The sequence below is a fragment of the Pan troglodytes genome, chromosome 5, assembly GCF_028858775.2.
Source record: "Pan troglodytes isolate AG18354 chromosome 5, NHGRI_mPanTro3-v2.0_pri, whole genome shotgun sequence".
NCBI classification, from domain to species: domain Eukaryota; kingdom Metazoa; phylum Chordata; class Mammalia; order Primates; family Hominidae; genus Pan; species Pan troglodytes.
Window position 1 is genome coordinate 60111070 of NC_072403.2, and position 20331 is coordinate 60131400.

At 34.9% G+C, this 20331-nt stretch overlaps 1 protein-coding gene across 17 annotated transcripts in view; it reads left to right on the forward strand.

The window, feature by feature from the left end:
- The window catches only part of MLIP (muscular LMNA interacting protein), a 247356-nt gene extending 227821 nt beyond the window's left edge, over positions 1-19535 (forward strand). For 13 of the 17 annotated variants that reach the window (XM_009451465.4, XM_009451483.4, XM_009451472.4 and 10 more), the window contains 2 exons: positions 10553-10606; positions 19303-19535. In XM_009451465.4, coding sequence (XP_009449740.4) covers positions 10553-10606; positions 19303-19368 — 120 coding nt within the window. In that variant the 3' untranslated portion in view covers positions 19369-19535. Of the gene's footprint in view, positions 1-10552; positions 10607-19201 lie in introns of all 17 variants that reach the window. The other 4 variants (XM_001156657.5, XM_009451482.4, XM_009451475.3 and 1 more) reach the window with 1 other exon arrangement.
- Positions 19536-20331: the final 796 nt, after the last annotated feature.

Sequence of the window (20331 nt, forward strand, 5' to 3'; positions counted from 1 at the left end):
TGTTTATGATAGTCATATTTTCTGGTTCATTGATTTTATTACCAGTATGTAATATCTTTTTTTCTGTCCCTTTATAGCATTTCTTCTTGAATTCCATTTTTAAGATAATAAAATTACTATTTTTAGTTTGGTTCATATTGGAGAGACAAATCTTTTTCCTACTTTGGTTTTCAAATTTGTATGACTTTTATTTGTGTGTATGTCTCTTGTTGTCCAGATATTTTCTGATCTTGATTTTTTTATCTTGAGACATTTCTCTTAATACCTGAGATTATCTCATTACATAACCTTAATTCTGCCATATTATCACATTTTTCATAACTTATCTGTTATTTCTGCTTTTCAGTTTTTTATTGGAAAGGTGTAGTTTTAATTTACTGGTTTAAAATGTATTTAACCTTGTTTTGCTGTTGATGGTCCTTAACTTAAGGTCTGTATTCGTATTTATATGCTTGTATTGATATCTGTATCTTCTTCTAGTAAGACAAGTCCATTTGGTCCCTTCCATTGCCTCCCATCACATAGATAGTGTTGAATTCTAGGTGTTTATTTCTGACATATTATGGTTATAGTTCCTCTCTTTCTTTTTCATAGTAATTCGTGGTTTGTTCTGTTTTGTTTTTATGGCAGCAACACACTTAATCAGATTGCTTTATTACCCTTTCTTCCCATATTTCCTGTAGCATCCTCCTGTATGTCTTTCTCTTTTTATTTAAGTCCTTGACCCAAGAAAGTTTTTAAGACAGGTTTTTATTTAGCAAATATTCCAAGGCCTTGAATGCCTGAGAATATATTTTAATCATCCCATATTTGAATGAACTTTTAACAGTTTATAAAATCCCAGGTGATATCGTAGGCAAATTTGGCAGTACTATGAACATTTTCCTTCCAATTCTCAAAAGATCTCACTCTGGGATGGCTGAAACTGACTGACAGTGGAGAGTTTTCTTTAAGGGCTTCTTAGCGATCAGTAAATACCTCATTTATTTTATCCTTTGAAGTTTGAATAAAAAACCATCATAGCTGTTAGTTTGTGGTTCTAGCAAGAACATAGCTGGAAGTAAAAGAAGACAGATTCTCCAGAAGGAAGATTTTAGACTTCATCAGTTGGCTCAGGAATGGCCACAATCTAAGACCAAGTTAGAGTGCCTGACAGGACCATATAGTTAGACCATGTAGGGCAAGAAGCGGAGGTGGAAGGAAAACACTGGGTGTACTGACAGTTTAAAGGCATTAAACATAAAGGAGATGGTAAAAGGGTCAGAAAAAGCTTACACAACTTTGAAGTGTAGTTTGAAATAATGCATAGGAAGGTGTGGGAATGGAGGAATGTGGCCCAATGCCAGGAAGATGGGGCTGGCAGGCACCATATAGAAAGAAGCCCTTCTGTTACCTATAGACATACAGTCCTTAGCTCATCTGCCTGCCAACCAACCACATACCCTCTCCCTCCTCAACCAACTCTTGGCCCCCACATCCTTAGTGATGCTCTTGGGGGTGTACTGCTAGAGGAGAGTGGAATGGGATCTGGTACGGGGTCTAAGGTGAGAGGGGATGGCTTGACCCTATCACAGTCATACCTATTTATTTTCTTAAATACTCTTCCAAATCCTTGCAACATATCAATTGACATCTGTTGATATTACACCTGGGATCTGGGATAGATTTCCTGCAACTTAGAGGTAACTGGTGGCAAATTAGGAAGACCTTGGATGGGATTAACGCAGGGGCAGGATTCCAAAAACTTTTATGAACTCGAGAGTATTAATACACAGCTGTTTATATTCTGTTTTATGTCACACTGGAATAAGAGGTACAATATTCCTTATAATCTATAGAAGATAAAAAACGGAGAGAGAAAAATATTCCACCAATATTTTATTTTGTGAAGAAATAGACATTTGATTTATGATTGTACTAGACTGGTATGATATTGAAAACAATTGAAAATGATGTTTTGCCTGTAGTACTAAGTAACGAAGTGTTCTCTTAAAGGATAGACAAAAAGAACAACAAATATGCTTCCTTGTCAATTCCAATTTCGACTTCTGGAATTTGTTTTGAGAACTGGTGTTAGAATACATGTTTTACTCTGTTTTCATTATAACCTGGGAGCTGTGCACTGAAAAAAGTGAATGGTGTAGTTAATCCCCTTAGGGAAGTGGTTTTCTAGTTGAGAAAGAAACAACTCTCGATGAAAAATGTAAGTCAACAATAGGATGTGGTATTTGTTTTTAAACAGGCTGGACATACAATAATGAACAGACAAAAATTCCCTTACACTGATGTCTAGAAAGTGGTCTTTGGAAGAAGAAATTCTAACATGCCTTAAGTCTTTATCTCTTGGGATGGAAGAGGAAAGGCCAAGAATAAAAATAGCATAATTTAGGAGTTTTCCGTCATATTTCAGATCTATTACAAAGATCAGGACAGAAAATTCCTATGTTTTCTTATTAGTATTCTTAGAATTGGGACTCCAATATAACAATATTAATGACCAATATTCAGTAGTGAGTGTTTGGTGGGCTTACGAAACAATTAACATGCATTTCAACAGAATATACCAACCAACATGTATTATCAAGTGAATATATAATAACCAAGGGAATACACAAAAGAATGTTGTGAAACTTAATAGTTTGTAAGAGTTCATACAAGGAATAAATAAGCAGAACTAAGAACCGATATTAAGGATTCCAGTTAAGATTGGGGAGTTCATTTTACCATCCCCATCAGCATAACTTCTACCTCAGCTATGGCTCAGTGCAGGAGATGCCATAAAGAAGACCTTTATTTCTGAGATAGCATCAGTTATCAATCAGTAGATTTTTTTTTGCTTAAGCATCATGGAACCAATGAATTATCCAAGTAAAAGAGGAACTGAAACTCATCTATTTAGGGCCCAGACTTTAAAGATGAAAACCTAAAGCCCAGACACGAAGTGATTTTCCCCAGGTCACAAAGGGAATTAATTAGATAGACAAACTTGGGAACCTTTGGGCATCACCACAAATATATGCTCTACTTTTGAATTCAAAAAATAAATATTTAAATCCTAAAAATAAATATTAATACATGTTGTAATATATTTTTGATATTTGGCCTAATACAGATTAAATCTTTAAGACATATAGCCAATTTTTTTTTGATATGAGAGGCATATTTCTATCATTGAGAGGAGCTTTTTCCACATAGCATGTATTATCCACAGGCCTCAATAAAGAAAAAACTCAGAGCATTGCCTATGTTTTATTCCAGGGTATAGAATTGTGAGCAGTAAAACCAATCAACTAGTGTTTGGTGCACAACTGCTAGGATATGATGAGACCTATTCTCAAGCAGCTTGCAGTCTTTTGGGGAAATGTCTTTGGGGAAATGAGGAAAACACACACACACACACACACACATATATATATACACACACATATATATACACATGTATACATATGTGTGTATATATATGTTTATTTACTTTTATTTTAAGTTTGGGGGTCCATGTGCAGGTTTGTTACATAGGTAAATGTACGTTAAGGGGATTTGTCATACAGATTATTTCCTCAGCCAGGTATTAAGCCTAGTATTCATTAGTTGTTTTTCCTGACTGTCTCCATCCTCCCACCCTCCACCCTCTGATAGGCCCCAGTGTCTGTTCCCTTTTATGTGTCCATGTGCTCTCATCATTTAGCTCCCACTTACAAGTGAGAACATGCAGTATTTGGTTGTCTGTTCCTGTGTTATTTCACTAAGGATGATGCGTCCAACAATCACATGATAAAAAGCCCAGCATCACTGATCATTAGAGAAATGCAAATCAAAACCACAATGAGATACCATTTCATACCAGTCAGAATGGGTATTAATAAAAAGTCAAAAAATAACAGATGCTGGCGAGGTCGTGGAGAAAAAGAAACACTTATACACTGTTGGTGGGAGTGCAAATTAGTTCAACCATGTGGAAGACAGTGTGGAAATTCCTCAAAGACCTAGAGACACAAATATCTTTTGACCCAGTAACCTCATTACTGGGTATTTACCCAAAGGAATATAAATCATTCTATTATAAAGACACATGCATGTGTATGATCACTGCAGCACTATTCACAATAGCAAAGACATGGAATTAACCCAAATGCCCATCAATGATAGACTGGATGAAGAAAATTTGGTACATATACACCATGGAATACTACACAGTCATAAAAAGGAATGAGATCATGCCCTTTGCAGGAAAACTCATATTTAACAGTGTTCATTCATTTAATAAGCACTTTCAAGGGCTTACAGATGACACTGAAGTGAAGTTGATGCATACGAATTCTTCATAGTAATTCTCTGTCCTCAGTTTCTGACATCTCTCTCTCACTCATTTTACCCATCCACCTGAATTTTCTCCCTATTTTTCAACCAGTCCAATTGTGAGTAATTTCTTCTCAGCGACCAATTCCATATTCACTCATCATGCTTCTTATTCCTATGAGGTAGCATCCCTGAAATTTCAGCCTCTGGGAAAAATATGCCTTCATCCTTTTAGTTTAGGTTAGATTCATCTATTATGAACCCTGATAAGACTCAGTACTTTTACTTCCTAACACATTATTTTGTGTTTGTACTTATATATTCCTGATTATATAATTACTATCTGTCTCTCCTGCTAGACTGTAGTCTTCAAGGCAGGTGACAACGTCTGTTCACTGATTGTTATATCCCTAACATCTAGCCAAGTGCCTGACCTATTAGCAGGTATTTAATAATCAAATGTGTGGTAAATGATCTAACTATACAACTCCAATGTATCTGAATTGATTAGGACATTTTGAGTATAGTTAATTTTAGTTGGAATAGATAAATATTTGAAACAAATTCATTTCATCAATTCATACAAAGATATTGGCAATGACTTTACTATTCAACCTGTGGTAGCACCAGCACCAGCTGACAGCCTGTCATAAATGCAGAATCTCAGGGCCTTCTCCACAACTACCCTGCCAGAATCTGAAATTTACAAGATTTCCTGGGTTCCTCTAGCACACTGTGATATGTTGTAAATCAGGGATTAAAAACACAAATACTTTATTGGGCTAGGCATATCTCCAAAGTGAATGAAACAAGCCATATATATATATATATATATATATATACACACACACACACACATACATATATATATATAATCTGTCTCTCCATATATATATATATATATATATATATGGAGAGACAGATAATAATTATATAATCAGGAATATATATGTATAAACACAGTATATATAATATATAGTATATATATTTATATTATATAATATATAATATAAATATAATATATTATAACATATATAATATAAATATAATATAACATATAATATAAATATAATATATTATAACACATAATATATAATATAAATATAATATAACACATAATATGTAATATAAATATAATATATTGTAACACATAATATATAATATAAATATAATATATTGTAACACATAATATATAATATAAATATAATGTAACACATATTATATAATATAAATATAATATATTGTAACACATAATATATAATATAAATATAATATATTGTAACACATAATATATAATACAAATATAATATATTGTAACACATAATATATAATATAAATATAATATATTGTAACACATAATATATAATATAAATATAATATATTGTAACACATATTATATAATATAAATATAATATATTGTAACATAATATATAATATAAATATAATATATTATAACATATAATATATAATATAGATAATGATAATAAATATAACCTATAACATATTATCATGATATGTATATAATCATGATTATGTACATAATCATGATAATAGGTAACCTCTGACCTCTGGCCTCCTCATAGGAGTGGTGGGGACTATGTTTATATGAGATCTTTAGCTTCATCTAAAAGGCACAGGCTACTGTCCAGAGTCACAAAATTGCAAGGTTAGTGTTGGAAGATCTTTGAACAGTTCAAGAGAAACCAGAAATACAAACCGGCATGTATAATCTATGGACTTAAACACTGACAATTAAATTTAATTCTTTTTAAAGCAAAAGAAATATGAGGATCAAATAGAACTTACTTGTGTGATAGCTCTACTTGAAGGATCTTCAGTTTTCAAAATCTCATACAAAGGATGTCTTTTAGGCATTCAGTTAATACTTCCTAAGGCCTCACTAATTCAGAATTCTTTAATTTTACAAGTCGGAAAACTGTTTCTTTTCTGTAGCCATCGAATTCTTCCTTTCTTTTATTAATTTATTCATTCAGTGTCTACTCTGTGCTGGTTGGGTCCTATGCTAAGTACAGAACAACTAACAATGAGTTAGTTTTAGTTATTTATAACCTATGACTTCCAATGGCATCTAGTCTTGTAATGACAACATTAGACTTATGAAACAGACAGTATTTGATGTGGGTATTGCTACAATAATTTGTAATGTCGCTTTTGAGGGATGGTCTTGAGAAGGTTATGCTCTATCTTAGCAGTTCACAAATCTAAGTGGAGAGACAGAAGCAGAAGGTACAGACGACTGAAGACAAATGGTGTGAAGGAGGTTGACAAGAGGATGTGGTTGAACATAAAAGCAATCCTAAAGAAGTGAATTCTGGATGGAATGTATGGCACCCGTGGTGATTTTAACATGTTAAAACTTCCTGTAACACTCCCTCAGCTTCACAATTTCGGGCAGTCCAGAAAACATACTTTATCTCTGCTCAAAAAGAGAGAACTGTTTCACAAAAGCTAAAGCTCTAAATTCCACTTCTTGTGTACATTAAAGACTTAATTAACTGATTTAACCACATTTTGCCATTTTTTTTCTAGTTGTTACATTCTCATTTCTTCAGTTGGTGTGAGGGGATTTTCTCTCTTTGTGGGTGTGGTTTATATTACCTTGGAAGAGGCAGTGATATTTTTGAGAAAGCAGCATGCTAGTGACAAACACTTCACAAGGCTTTATGTTAGTTTGGTGGCAGCTGTGACCAAAAGTGTAATAAAAATCAACTGAATGTTTTATTCAAATGTGTTTATCCAACAGTGGTGAGTGAACAAAGGTTGAGTTAATCTGTTATACAATATCTAGGACTGGATTTTCTATCCAGGATAAAAGCATGCTTTGTCTCAATTCTCTTGAATTTTCCATTTCATTTATCTTTCCATGTTAAATAATGCTCTGATGTTAATATTAGTAACTTTTTAGTTATTTTTTTCTTTGAGACAACATAGTAGTTTGTTTTCCACAGTGTTTACCATCAAGTATGCCAGCTTGGATGACTCTCTCTGCCCTGTAATATTCATCTACTCTCTGCATAGCAAGGCTTACACCTACGTAGAACTCGTTTTTTTTTTTTTTTTTTTTTTTTTTTTTTTTTTTACATGGAGTGTTGCTCTGTCGCCCAGGCTAGAGTGCAGTGTTGTGATCTTGGCTCACTGCTACCTGTGCCTCCCGGGTTCAAGCAATTCTCCTGCCTCAGCCTCCTGAGTAGCTGGGACTACAGACACACACCACCATGCCCAGCTAATTTTTGTATTTTTAGTAGAGATGGGGTTTTACCATGTTGGCCAGGCTAGTTTCAAACTCCTGATCTTGTGATCCACCCGCCTAGGCCTCCCAAAGTGCTGGGATTACAGGTGTGAGCCACCACACCCAGCCAGTACTTGTTTTAATGCTTAGTTTCACTGTTTCCATTCTGACTGGCAAAATTTTCGTACTATGTGTTACTGTCCTCCCCATTTGACATCTCTAGTCCTCATGCATTACAAAGCCTCTGCAGTTGGCAGAGGTTTTAGCATTCAACATTTCTCTCTGTTCCCAGTTTTTCTTCCTTAATCAACAAAATAGCAACATATCTACCCTCTGCTTCTTTGCTCATCCTGGAAAGTAGGAAGGCTAGAGTTACCCAGAAAACTTGAGTCTATTGTATTTTCTGAGATCATATTTTTATTAAAATCTTCTTTTTTTCTCCCTCCCTCCCTCCCTTCCTTCCTTCCCTTCCTCCCTCCCTTCCCCCCCTCCACTTTCCTGCCCTGCCGCCACATCTCTCATGCATTATTTAAATATCTTCCAATCCACATATTTCCATATTTTGCACATCAGCCACAGTAACTTTTTTGAAATGAGAAATCTGACCACATGACCACACATGTCCCCTACTTAAAGTACTTGAACGACTTTTCACTGCCTGAGATAATTAAGCTCAGACTCCTCATCTGACATATAAGCTCCATTATACTGTGTCTCTTGTGTGGCCTTTCATAGCTGTACCAGCCAGCCCTGAGATGCTCCTGGTCTGTGAATGGGACACCCTTGACTTCAGTGCCTGGCTTTTCCCTTTGCTGTATGTCATACTCCATTCACTTCCCCTGTCTCTCTGTCTTCCCCGCTTCTTTTTCCTGCATATCTTCCCATGAGCATATTGCCACCTCACACTTGCTTTGAGAGCACAGTCTCTGCATACCCTCAGTCTAGATTCCAGCATGGATGTTCCACTCACTAGTTTTGGGCCTTGAACAAGTTATTCTACCTCTCAGTGCTTTAGTTTCCTCATCTGTGAAACAGAGTATTACTAGTGCTCACCTTACCAGGTTGTTGTGAAAACTAAATGAACAAATCCATATAAAGAATTTATTATGTGAGTATGTAATAAATTATTATGACTAAATCCATAAATCTTCACAACACATTAATATCACATTTTTAGTCAACTTAAGAATATTAAAAAGGCAAATCTACTGTGATAAAAGATCATAAACAGAAGAAAGCATGCCAAAGCTAAATATAAATGATTTGAGGATTACCAATTCATTAGGATCAGTCATTTTCTGTTCTCTTTCATTGATTAGGATAATCAACACATAGTTTTTGAAATTCAAGATTAAAATAAAACGGATTAAAATTACTGAATACCTGTATTAGAAAGGAAGAATGGAATATAACAGTAGGCATCACATAATGACTCGATTGCTTTTCTAATCTCAGTTGAATGCTTTATTGGGATATTACCAAGATTTTAAAATTTCAAGATGATTCTTCTTTTCTGTTTTAGGAGATTAGAAGGTTGGACGTTTGACATTGTACAAACTGTGATGATTCATATAGATATTGTACTACTTAACCTACTTATACCAATGACTGTGCTATTTCCAGGATAAATCACTTGGGTTTGAAGTTTGAAGCAGTACCTAGAGTCTGATCCTAAGCCATACTTAGGATCTCAGGAGACTCTGATGAACAGGAGAAAGTAGGTGCTTCCAGCTGCTTCCTGGAATGCTATTTAGATTTCTAGTTGGCTCTAGGGCCAGATCATGCTTCTATTTAAAGCAATGGTCTCAGGCAGCTAGAAGGAGTCCTGTTGCTATGATACCCAAAGGATTTTATAGTTGGGAACAGAGTGTAAGGGCTTGGATTTAGTGAAGCTATAACTTTAAACAAAAACTGGCTCCATTCTTGAATGTCTGTTGGAACGAAGGGAAACCTGAGGAAATGTCAGGTGGAGACCTCCTTGGGCTCCCTAGCAGCCAAGGTTAGAGTCTTCCTCAGGGTAGCTAAATTACTGGCCTCCACCAAATTGCTCTGGGGGTTTAAGAGCTGATCTCTGTCCATGGACTTTTTGCCCAAAGCAAGACCCTGTTGAAAGTGAAAGGGGTCCAATCATTTCAATAGCCCTGGTTTGCCAGGAAGGATGGCAGAAATTAGAAATGTTCCTGTCAAACTGGATCTGTGGTGATTCTAAAGCTGGAGCTAGGATAAATGGTTAATACCAAAAAAGGGTAAACAGATTTCGTTACAAATGTTTGCTCTTCCCTTCTCTTTGTGTGTGTCTGTTAGGTTGTCTCTTTCTTGCATATTGATGACTTTCTTCTATCTTATGAAGTTTATGTGTAGCTCTCAGAAGACCCACATAGTAATAAAAATTCCCACATAACAAAAGACCTTCTCTTCTGTTAAAGTGTCTCTATGATATAAATTACATTATAATAACATCACCTGGTGAGATTGCAATGTTTATGAAGTCTGTATGTATTGATATTATTAATAGTCACAATAAAGCACAATATTTTACATTTCCAGTAAGTACTGTCTATAGATGCATCTACATTTACCGTGGGTCTGAACATGACTTGTTGCTGTCGCTTTGGAGCTTTTCAGTTAGAGGCCTATTATGTGAGGGGTGAAGCATAAATTTAACTTTGTTTCCTCTCTGTGAAATCTGTTAGTGCATTTTGACGATTCCTTCATTACATACATAATTAATGAGGGCCTATGCTATATGCTAAGCACTGTTAGAGTTGATGTGTGACATAAAAATAAATAAGATGTGGTCTTATACACAGAGTACTCACCCTCTGCCAAAATATCTTCCTTTTCTCTTTTAGTGACAATTGAATCTTAATGTTTATACTTGGTAGAATCCACTGTTATCTGCAATAAAATATTTATGTCATTGTCAATCTGTTTAAATGAAATTTTAACATTTATTTTTTTCTCACTTCTACTCCTGATCATATCCTGGGCATCTTTTCTGTGAAGCTGAGTCATCCAATGGTGGCTATTCCTGAACATGAAGCTCTTGATTCCAAAGAGGTAAATGTAAGATAGGACTGGATATCTAATTATCCATTTCTGTGTGATTGTAGAAATAAACCAATCTTTTTTTTTAATGTTAACAAAATTGTGCTTTTATAACAAAAGAAAGAATTATTACTAGCTGTTTCACTCTGTCAGTCACAAGGATTTGATAGTGAAATAAGTAAATTCTTGCTGCCTCTCAATGTAGAAGGTAGCACTAGAGTTCCCCGTGTCTGATACCTGGACCACAAACCAACTCCTACCCCAAGTGCCTGTCTTTGTGATTTCCTTTTTGGGTTCATATGTGAAATCACCATTGTCTTCTTTCTCTAGAGGGTCAATGGATGTCCCATAATCCATATGGTGTGTTTTCAGGGTCAGAGTCACAGTATCTCATGGTATCTCAGTTTCGGTTCATAGGAAGATGAGTGCTGGGCTCACTGAGCACCCCCAACCCCACCTTCCCCAAGTAAATTTTATATATGGCATGCAGCTTTTAGACAAAGGCATATCAGCTCAATCATAGCCTCTACATTTCATGTAAATGTTTATCTACTTTAATGTTTTGAGCTGATAAGTAAAAAGTAAATTCAAACAACTTTCTTTTTATAAAAAAAAATGCTATACCACAGAAACAAAGACAAAAATTCTGTAAAGAAATGTTCTCATCATGGTTTACTTTTGTATTCATCAAGAGCAAGAATAACTGAACAGTGTTTTCTTCTTTACATCCCCTCAGATAAAGTGGAAAATGGGAGAAAAAAAGTGATTTTAAAAAACTTATCTCTGAGAAGGGACTGGGTGAGCTCACACATTCATTTAAAATACCCTCACAAAAGAAGTATGCTTAATTTTGCAGCCTCCAAGTTTATGTAGAAACAAGCATAATATAAAAGAGAAGTAAGAATAATAAAATTCCACGTATAATTTGAATTTTATTTTCCAAGCCATATTTTCCACAATTTAGGGCATACTATCTACTTTTCCTAAACTGGCATCCCTATTTCTGCAAATTTAAAAAGGTCTGTCATAGTATAAGACTGATGTGGCTTTTTGCTGTAACATTAGTCATTAAAATATAAAGTTGTGTTATGAATAGGTATGCATTTATATCCTTGACCACATCTCTGGTTACTTTTTAAGATAATATTGTAAAAATAGGATTATTGGTTTTATGATTATGAACATATGGAAGACTCTCAACACATGTAGCCAAATTGCTGTCCTGGAAAATTGTAGTAATTTACCATATGAGGAGTGTGTTATAATAATATCTGTCTCCACGCAGTCTTGGCAGCATTGAGAATTTTATAATTCCCAGTTTATTGAGAGGTTACTATACATTAGAAACAGTGTTATGCACTTTGTTTTACTTAATTTTCATAAAACATTCTTAAGTTAACTGCTATTATTATTCTTTTTAGAGATGAGGAAACTAAAGCTGCAGGAACTTAATCTATTGCCTAAAGTCAAATAGCTAGGAAGTGTCTCCACAATCAGAAATTGAATCCAAATCTGACAGCCTGCAGTCTGTGCCTCTTGGGCACTCTATTATTCTCTGTCTGGTATCTAAATTAATCTAAATTAGGATTTTTAATTTAGATAAAGATATTTATCCAAATTTCTCTATTTTAATTTATATTTCTATCTATATGATCTAATTCTTTCTCTTTTAAAATCACGTTTAAAATACTTGCCAAATTAAAAGGGAAAGTTACTTTTTAATATTAATTTGCATGTTAAAATTCTGTATTTCTTCTGTTATTTTTGTCTTTTTAAATCTATTTTGTTTTTGCACTATCTTATGCATTTATTGGTATGGTAATATATTTTTGTTGAGTAGTAAACTCCCTTTTTATATATTAAAGTTAATAACTTTTTGTCAAATGTGTTAGCTCTTTGAGTATGATGGTGGCAAATTGTGTAATAGTGAAAAATTAGAAAAATATGTACTTTCAGAAATAGAAGAATGATTAAATAAATTTTGCACATTTCAGATGAATATAAAAAATAAGAAACTTTGTATTTCTTTCAAATACAATAATTTTGGTTCAAGTTCACATAGACTATATCTACACAATAAGAGTGTTCCTACACAAAAAAGAGAAAATGAATTGGTTATTTAAATTACAAAAACAGCCAGTTCAGATAACAAATTGAGAAATACTGAATGTTCGGTAATGCAAAAGACTTTGTGAGCCAAAGAGAATGGTATAGATGTAGTATTTGCATTTTTTTACACCAATTATCACAACCCTGGAGACAAAACTTAAAATTAAGATAGTGGATAAGATTGCCATAAAATGATTTTGATTCAGGTTTGGAATATATGAAAAATGTCATTTAGAGTTTGAAGTTTAACATTTGTGAGAGACAGTACCTATTAGTAGTAAAAAATGTAAATAATTAAGGAAAAGGCCATTTTGTGATTCCAGTGTTCTGTATTTTACTTGTTCGTAATATTGGCACATTTTGGAGCAATTTAGCAACTTTTTACAACTTCTTATGATGTGTGGTCAGACTAATATTGACCAGTATATTTCCCCCAAACCTTTTCTCTGTTATTTATTTACCTTCAACAACAACCAAGAAACATCAGTTTTATAAAGCAATTCTGTTCTTATGACTATATGACCTAAAGGAATAAACCATTTCAGTTACAAACCCAGTGCAAATAAAAAGTTATGGAAAAGCCCTTGATGGTATCTCAGAATTTTCCTCTTGGTTTTTCTTTCATTTCCTAAAGACATTAGTTTGTCTTGCTTACTACCAGACTGTCATTTCTTGAATCAAATCAGGCTATTTGTAGATACTACCTTTTTAAAATTAACTCAGTAATTCATTTAAATACAAACAGATGTTAGATATATCAGATTTGACTTACTCATCATTTTTATAACTCACATCATTTCTAAAGTTCATTTAAAAGGAACTAACTAAAAAAAAAATTCCACTTAACATCTAGCTCAGTGGTTCTCAACCCTGGCTGAACATTAGAATCATCTGTAATTGACTTTTGAAACACACCAATGATAAATATACTTCCTTGTCATATGACAGGGATCCATTCCAGACAAATTAATAAATCAAGAAACTTTATAGGTGACAAAGGTATTTGTATGTTTTAAAATCTCTTCAGATTATTCAAATATGCATCAAAGGTTGAGATCTTCAAATTATAGTTCCTTCATTGGCAGTCTAGGAAGGCCAATCAAATAAATCGGTCATTCAACCCTGAAAACACAAAATAGAAAGTAAAAGTAGGAGGATCATGAAAGAATTTGTTGCAGTGAATGATTTCAATTTCTAAAAACTTGGGTGACAACAAATTACTGTCCAATGGCTTAAAGGAATAACATGTGCTTTAATTTGTGGTAGATTAATTTTGAGAGATCTGTTCTGTGTTGAGATCCACTGTAATTTCATTAGTAAAATTTAACACTTTATTTTTGTTTGCCTTGACATTCCATACAAGGTTTGGAAATTGCTTGGATGGGGCTGGCATAGCATTTGGTGCAAGCTGAGTCTGGAGGCTTGGTGCATTCCAAACAATGTTTTATTTGTACTTTATATAACACTTAAAATACATGGTCACTGATGAAACTCCATACAGGCAGATGAGATCTGTAAATAATTGATTTGACCATTGTGTCAGCTGATTTTCAAAGAAGAACACTTTCATAGATTTTTACTGTTCACACCAATGCAGTAATTTCTAAGAAGGTGAATATTTAACACCATACAGGCAGAGCATACTCGTTGACTAAGATAAATGATTTCTGAGTTGAGTTACTTAGGAGAAAATTAAATTCTAGTAGTGACAATTATTTTTTATTGTATTTCTCATCTTGAAAGTTCAGCAACTCTTCTATCCACAACCACTCCATAAACTACTTCTCCTTCTGCAGACTTGTTTGTGAAAGTCATCCTGCAGAATGAGATATAAACAGACCGCCCCTCTTTGTATTACCTGCTACATGCAGCCCTATGACTACTGCATTTTATTTTCAAATTGAAGATCAATTGATTTCCCAAAACATGATTAGATGCATTTGGTTCTGACCTTTCAGGTTCATTTGTTATTAACACAACTTGAGAGCTAATCATTCACTAGCTGCCCATAAAACACATATTCGGCAAATTCTTGTGTTTTCTTATCCCTTCTCTTTGCAGATTTTTGATAAACATTTAAGGGTTTACAAGATAACAATTCTGTTAGCAAGGTGACTATGACTGATTTGCCACTTTGGTGGTATATAAGCTTTTTGAGTTTATTTTATTTTGAATTTCAGAACCTCCACTGATGTCTAAGGTTCTAAGAGTATAAAGCAGCCATCCCATTCCTCTGACTTTATCCTCTGATGAGAACATAGAAAAGAGAAAATAAATTACTGGCCCGCGGAAGCCACTCTCATTTTCTGGTTTGATTCAAGTGTAAAAATAAAATTATCAAGAGAAAAAGGCCCACTCTATTCTTTTCAGGCAATTTTCCAAAACATTATTTCTCAAAATGAAGCTTTGATACATCTTGGATTGCTGAGAGTTGAAGGTTGTAATCTCAGGCAAGAATTTGGAATCTGGATATTATTACCTGTTGATTAAAAGAAGATTCCTATGCATTGATAGACAAATGGTTACAGGGCCAGGGTAAATTTGTCTTATAAAAATAAAGACACCTGATACAGGTACCTGAGTAGATAGCCACCTTTCCCAGTCATCAGGTGAGTAGGGAAATAATAAAGGAAAGGATATTCCTATACTCAGATTTGATAGCAATGGACCCGTCAAAATGACTTTCTTGTGTTGTAAGCCCCCAACCTGTGTTGGGGAAATGTAATTTAAAAACAGAACAAAACAAAACCTTTCTGCTAACCCAGAAGTTCCCTTCACAAGGGTAGTAGAGAAAGAAAACCCTTTTTGTTATTGAATAACATTGAACCAGAATGTGATGTGCATTATAGGCAATCTGCTAATAGACTGCAAAGACAAGAAGAAATCTCACCCTTCGTATAGCCAAGGAGATAGACTCCATTTTATACATATTCTCAAGATCAACAATAATTAAGTTGGTCCTCAAGTAAGAAAAAAATGACAGCATCATTAATTATACATAGTTCATCTTAAGTTCACCTGGAATTTGGGATGACAATCTGTGTCTGGCTTTACACAAGGTAAAGTAAACTTCTCATATCTTTAGGACATGGGGTCATTTCATAACTTTGAGCCAGGCTTGAGCTAAAGTTAGAGTCTTATCCTCCCTGGAAACTGGCAGATAGGGATGATGTCTTTCTTGGTTGTTTACATTTAAAGGACATGGTTCTCAAGTCCTTGAAAGAGACTTTTCAGGGCCTGACAAAAGGCCCACCTGTTTTCAAAAGAATTTATATACATTTCAAAGAGAGGAGAAAGTACTTACAATGATGAGTTTTCTAAAGTAAATGCTTTAAGGAAAAGAAGGAGGAGGGAAATCTCTCCCCTTATGCTCAGCAGCAAGAATTAAGCCTTTCTTTTTGAAGTTCCAATTGTTCTTACACTTGGTTGGCAAGAACCAGAACTAAAATCAGAGAGAGTCTGGTTCTGAAGTAGCCAATAAAAAGAAACAGGTCTCATTTATTTTTCTCTTCTAGAAACTCAGTTAAATCTACTATAGGAGAAGTGGGCGTTTGACAATTTTGGGGTCTCTCCTTCAAAGTCATCTCAACAGATTAAAGTTGGGTTTGATATTGTAGTGAGTCACTGTGAAGTTGAGCAGAAGTCAGGAACTAAAAGGACCTACAACTCCTCTGTGTGGTGGCTTGGGAAGACTATTTCTAGTTTCCAAGAGAAACAAACAAAACACTAAGATCAGGGTTAATAATTATTTGGAACTCACATCATCCAGATGTCACATGGTTTTGACCCCAGATTCAACATTGTACTCTTTAGAGTCCATTGTACCTGCATCCTTTATCTATGAGGCTGCCTTTATAGGACCTTAATTACTGAACGTTTTATAGCTTCTGGCTTATGGATAATAAACTCTGATACCAGATTTTATCTTTTTTCACCAAAGTCATTAGTTACATAAATGCACAAAACATTTGAAATCTTTCAGGAAAAAAAAGAACATACATCATTTAATCATATTATGATACACATTTCTTGGAAATGGCTTTTTGTTCTTAGTACATGCAGCCTGATTTCATATTCACAAGAACACATATGTATGTTATTTTGTTTTCATTTTGCAGTAAAGAATATGCATATTTGGTTTTGCATTTAATGGGAATGAAAAACCAACTCACATAGCACATTCTTTTAAAAAATGCTGTCTGTAACATTGGCTTAATGTTTCACAAGAATATATTACCTATTACCCAAAGTTAACTCTGAATTAAAAAAAAAAACAACAAGATTTTGAGTTTGACTGTGTTCCAGAATTATGACTTCCAAAGCATCTTAAGTTCTTTCTTGCTTGTATTTTCTTATATCCAAAATAAGTGTGTTGTTTCATTGGCAATATAATAAAATACTGAGCCTTAACTGCCAGTGTGCTAGTTTGAAAATAGAATTGATTTATTTGTTGATGATTCTCACTTTTCTTACATGTTCACCTTTGTTATTCCCAAGTTTTTTAGCTCTTTATCTATACTGAGATTGGCAAAAAAAACCCAGTAAAAACTTCACAAAGTGTCTAAAACGATGGCTGTAGCTGTCATAGCATAGTACAACTTTTCCAACTGGCTACTAAATTGTGGGGCCAAACATTTATTTGGTCTGCTGGTGGGTTCAGGAAGAGCTGAGAAATAGTGCTAAGCTTGCTGGCATGGCATCAGAGGATGATCTGCCTATGGTGCTTCAATCTGATTTAATGATTCCTATTATAATAAAACTTTATATTTCAGAGGGAACTTAGAAGGCATTTATTCCAATATTTTATTTAATGTTATAATCCCATCTACATCATATATGCTCATATATCTTCTACTGAACCTCTCCTGGTAACAGAGTTCACCATTTCACAAGCCGGACTCAATATAGGTTTTAGTTTGACTAAGACAAACTAAGTAATGGCTATGTGAACAACAAAAGCAAATATAAAACATGGAATAAGCTGGGGTTTAATTTGGAGCACTATGACCTTGGGTGTGATATTGACTCCTTCTGAGCTTCAATTTTATTCTTTGTAAAATGGAATCAAATGATTGTGAAGGTCTGCCTAAGTGTATGTAAAGTGCTTAGCATATAAAATACATGGCACTTAAAAAGTATTAGCCAAATGATGATCATTTCCTTAACCCTCTTGTAAAATTAACTACTAAATGCTGGTACTTTAAGAAAAATCATGTTGGTGCTTTCAGAAAAAGCAAAATAATGGTAATTTTTATTTGTTAGAAAAATTAATGAGGAGATGTACTTGAGTCATTTCCTCCCTTCATTCTAGGGCTTCAGAGAATTCCAGATGATGAAAGCTACAGCTTACTTCTTACTTTTTGCCTGTTGATTTTCTATGGCCAGAACAAACCAGAGCAGTCATGAGCCACCCCTTTGTTAGTGCTTTTTATCTGTCTCCTTATTCTAGTCTAAAATATACTTTCTCATAATAATGCAGAATGTAACCGCGATTCACAATCCTGTTTAGCTGCTTGGCCAAGACATTCACCTTGCACATAGGAGCCAGCTCTAAGTCACCACTGCTTCTTCACCTCATGATCTGGCTGAGGGCAAAGCACAGACAGTTGCCTACAGAAAGGCAACTGACCTCCTTTATTTTCTACCAGGCATTTCGGAAGGTTCCCATGTTAGTCATGAGTTGGAACCTGGAAATAGAACGTTCTGGTCAGTTCCTCCATTGGTGTTATTCCATCACATTATTCTATCAGAGACATGTCTTAGAACTGTATCTCTCTTCTTGCTTCATCTCTGATATTTTCTTTTATACTTTCTTTTGTATAATCTGCCTTCACAGTTGCCAATAGCCATCTTCCACTCAATTAAGTTTATCTTATCTGTTCCAGACGGTCCAACCCTATCATGTAGGAACAGAGAGACTGAATGGGTAAAGAAATTATTGGAATCACTCCTCTACCACAGAGCAAAATTGTAAGATCAAGCAAATCAATATATGAAAAAAAGCGAGAGGTTATTTGGTCTTGGTCTTTTGTAATGTTCCCTTTTGCAAAAGCTGGGACTTAATTCAATCCCTATTCAGTTTACCTCCTTGTTAGATGATGCATTTTAGGGAATGGTGCAGTCAATGCTGAAGTGAAGTTAAGTCATCTGCCAAGTCATGAAAGGGTGTGGGTGTGGGTGGGATATAACAGTGCTGTTCCTTAAGGCAGCCCCTGCCCCTCAAAACCATCATGGCACTTTGTAGGAGGCCAGAACTGCTCTGCTGAACTGCCAAGAGATTGGAGTCTGATGTAAAGGTACAGCTGTTTGTCTTTATTATGCCATTAATAGTGAAACAAGGAAGGATCTACTTAAGGAATAAAAATAAGCTTTTCCTATTGTAGTATAAACCATTTTTTTGTAGGAGATGCTATGCCCAAATATTAATGTGTAATTTTCAGGTGTGTATTTTTAAATTTATTCATCTTAACCTGACTACCATATTCTCTTATTTTACAGCAATGAAGTTGGCACAGAGGCTGAAAATACAGGCTGCTGAAGTTTTTTTGGAATGCTGGTGCTAACCACTTGCTAGATTTAACTTTTTTTTTTTTTTCCAGAATGAGTGCTCCCTTTATGAGCTGCAGTGCAGCAGAACCAAAAAAAAGTTTGCTGCAGTTATATAGCATCACAGTGCTCTGCTAACAGCCAGCATAGAAGAGATTTACCTACAGCTTTTTGCACCACTGTTCTAGCCTTTAATGCCTTCTACTTAATATTAAGCTGACCGCAATACTAACGTGCCCCTATATTTAGCAGCCAAATAAAGAAGAATCGTGGGTAAATAGAAGAATGGCTGTGACTATTTTTCAATACAAATTTTATTTAATGCATACATTTCTAACTGAGTCAGGTTTTTATTCCCCTTTTACTTCACTTTTTTACATGAAAAAAATCACAACTTTTAAAGTAATTAGCTTTCAGAAGATGCTGATATTCAGAGGTTCTCTGGTGAGATCTTGAACATGAGAAAGTTGGTATTTTTGTATAACACACATTGCTTTCCTCTTCTGTTGGGATTCGGTGCTGCTGGGACAGACTATGTGCCAGGAGCAGCCCAGTGCTGATGAACATCGCGTTACTGGAGTGTCTGTGTCTGGGATACCACTGTCTCTCTGCCTGTCACCACATGATTCTTGTGAAGACTACTTTAGAGTTAGTTTGTATCCAAAATCCTGAGAGCAGTAGAGACCATAGAGCAAACCCATACTTGATGACAGTCCTGAGAGCCCCCTAGAGGCACATCATGTGCCCACCATGTTGGCCATCTTCAATTTATTTCCCAGTTGTCATCCCCAGCAGTCTGTCCTAGCCCCCTCTAAGTGATTTCCTTCTTCTGCTCATATGGGAAGCCTAGGATAACACACATTAAGAAAGAACAGGAGTCTGGACAGTGAGCCCCTGATGGTAAAGCAGTCTTGGGAAAACTGGCTTCATTCACTCTTTGCACATTGCCCATGTTCTCTGCGGAGCCAGCTCTGAGCCACGGTGCCCCTAAATCAAGCTTCATCACCCAGTCCCATTACCTAAACTCAAGCAGGGAGAGTGACATATAGAAGAGCAACTAGGCTCCTTCATTCTCCAATAGC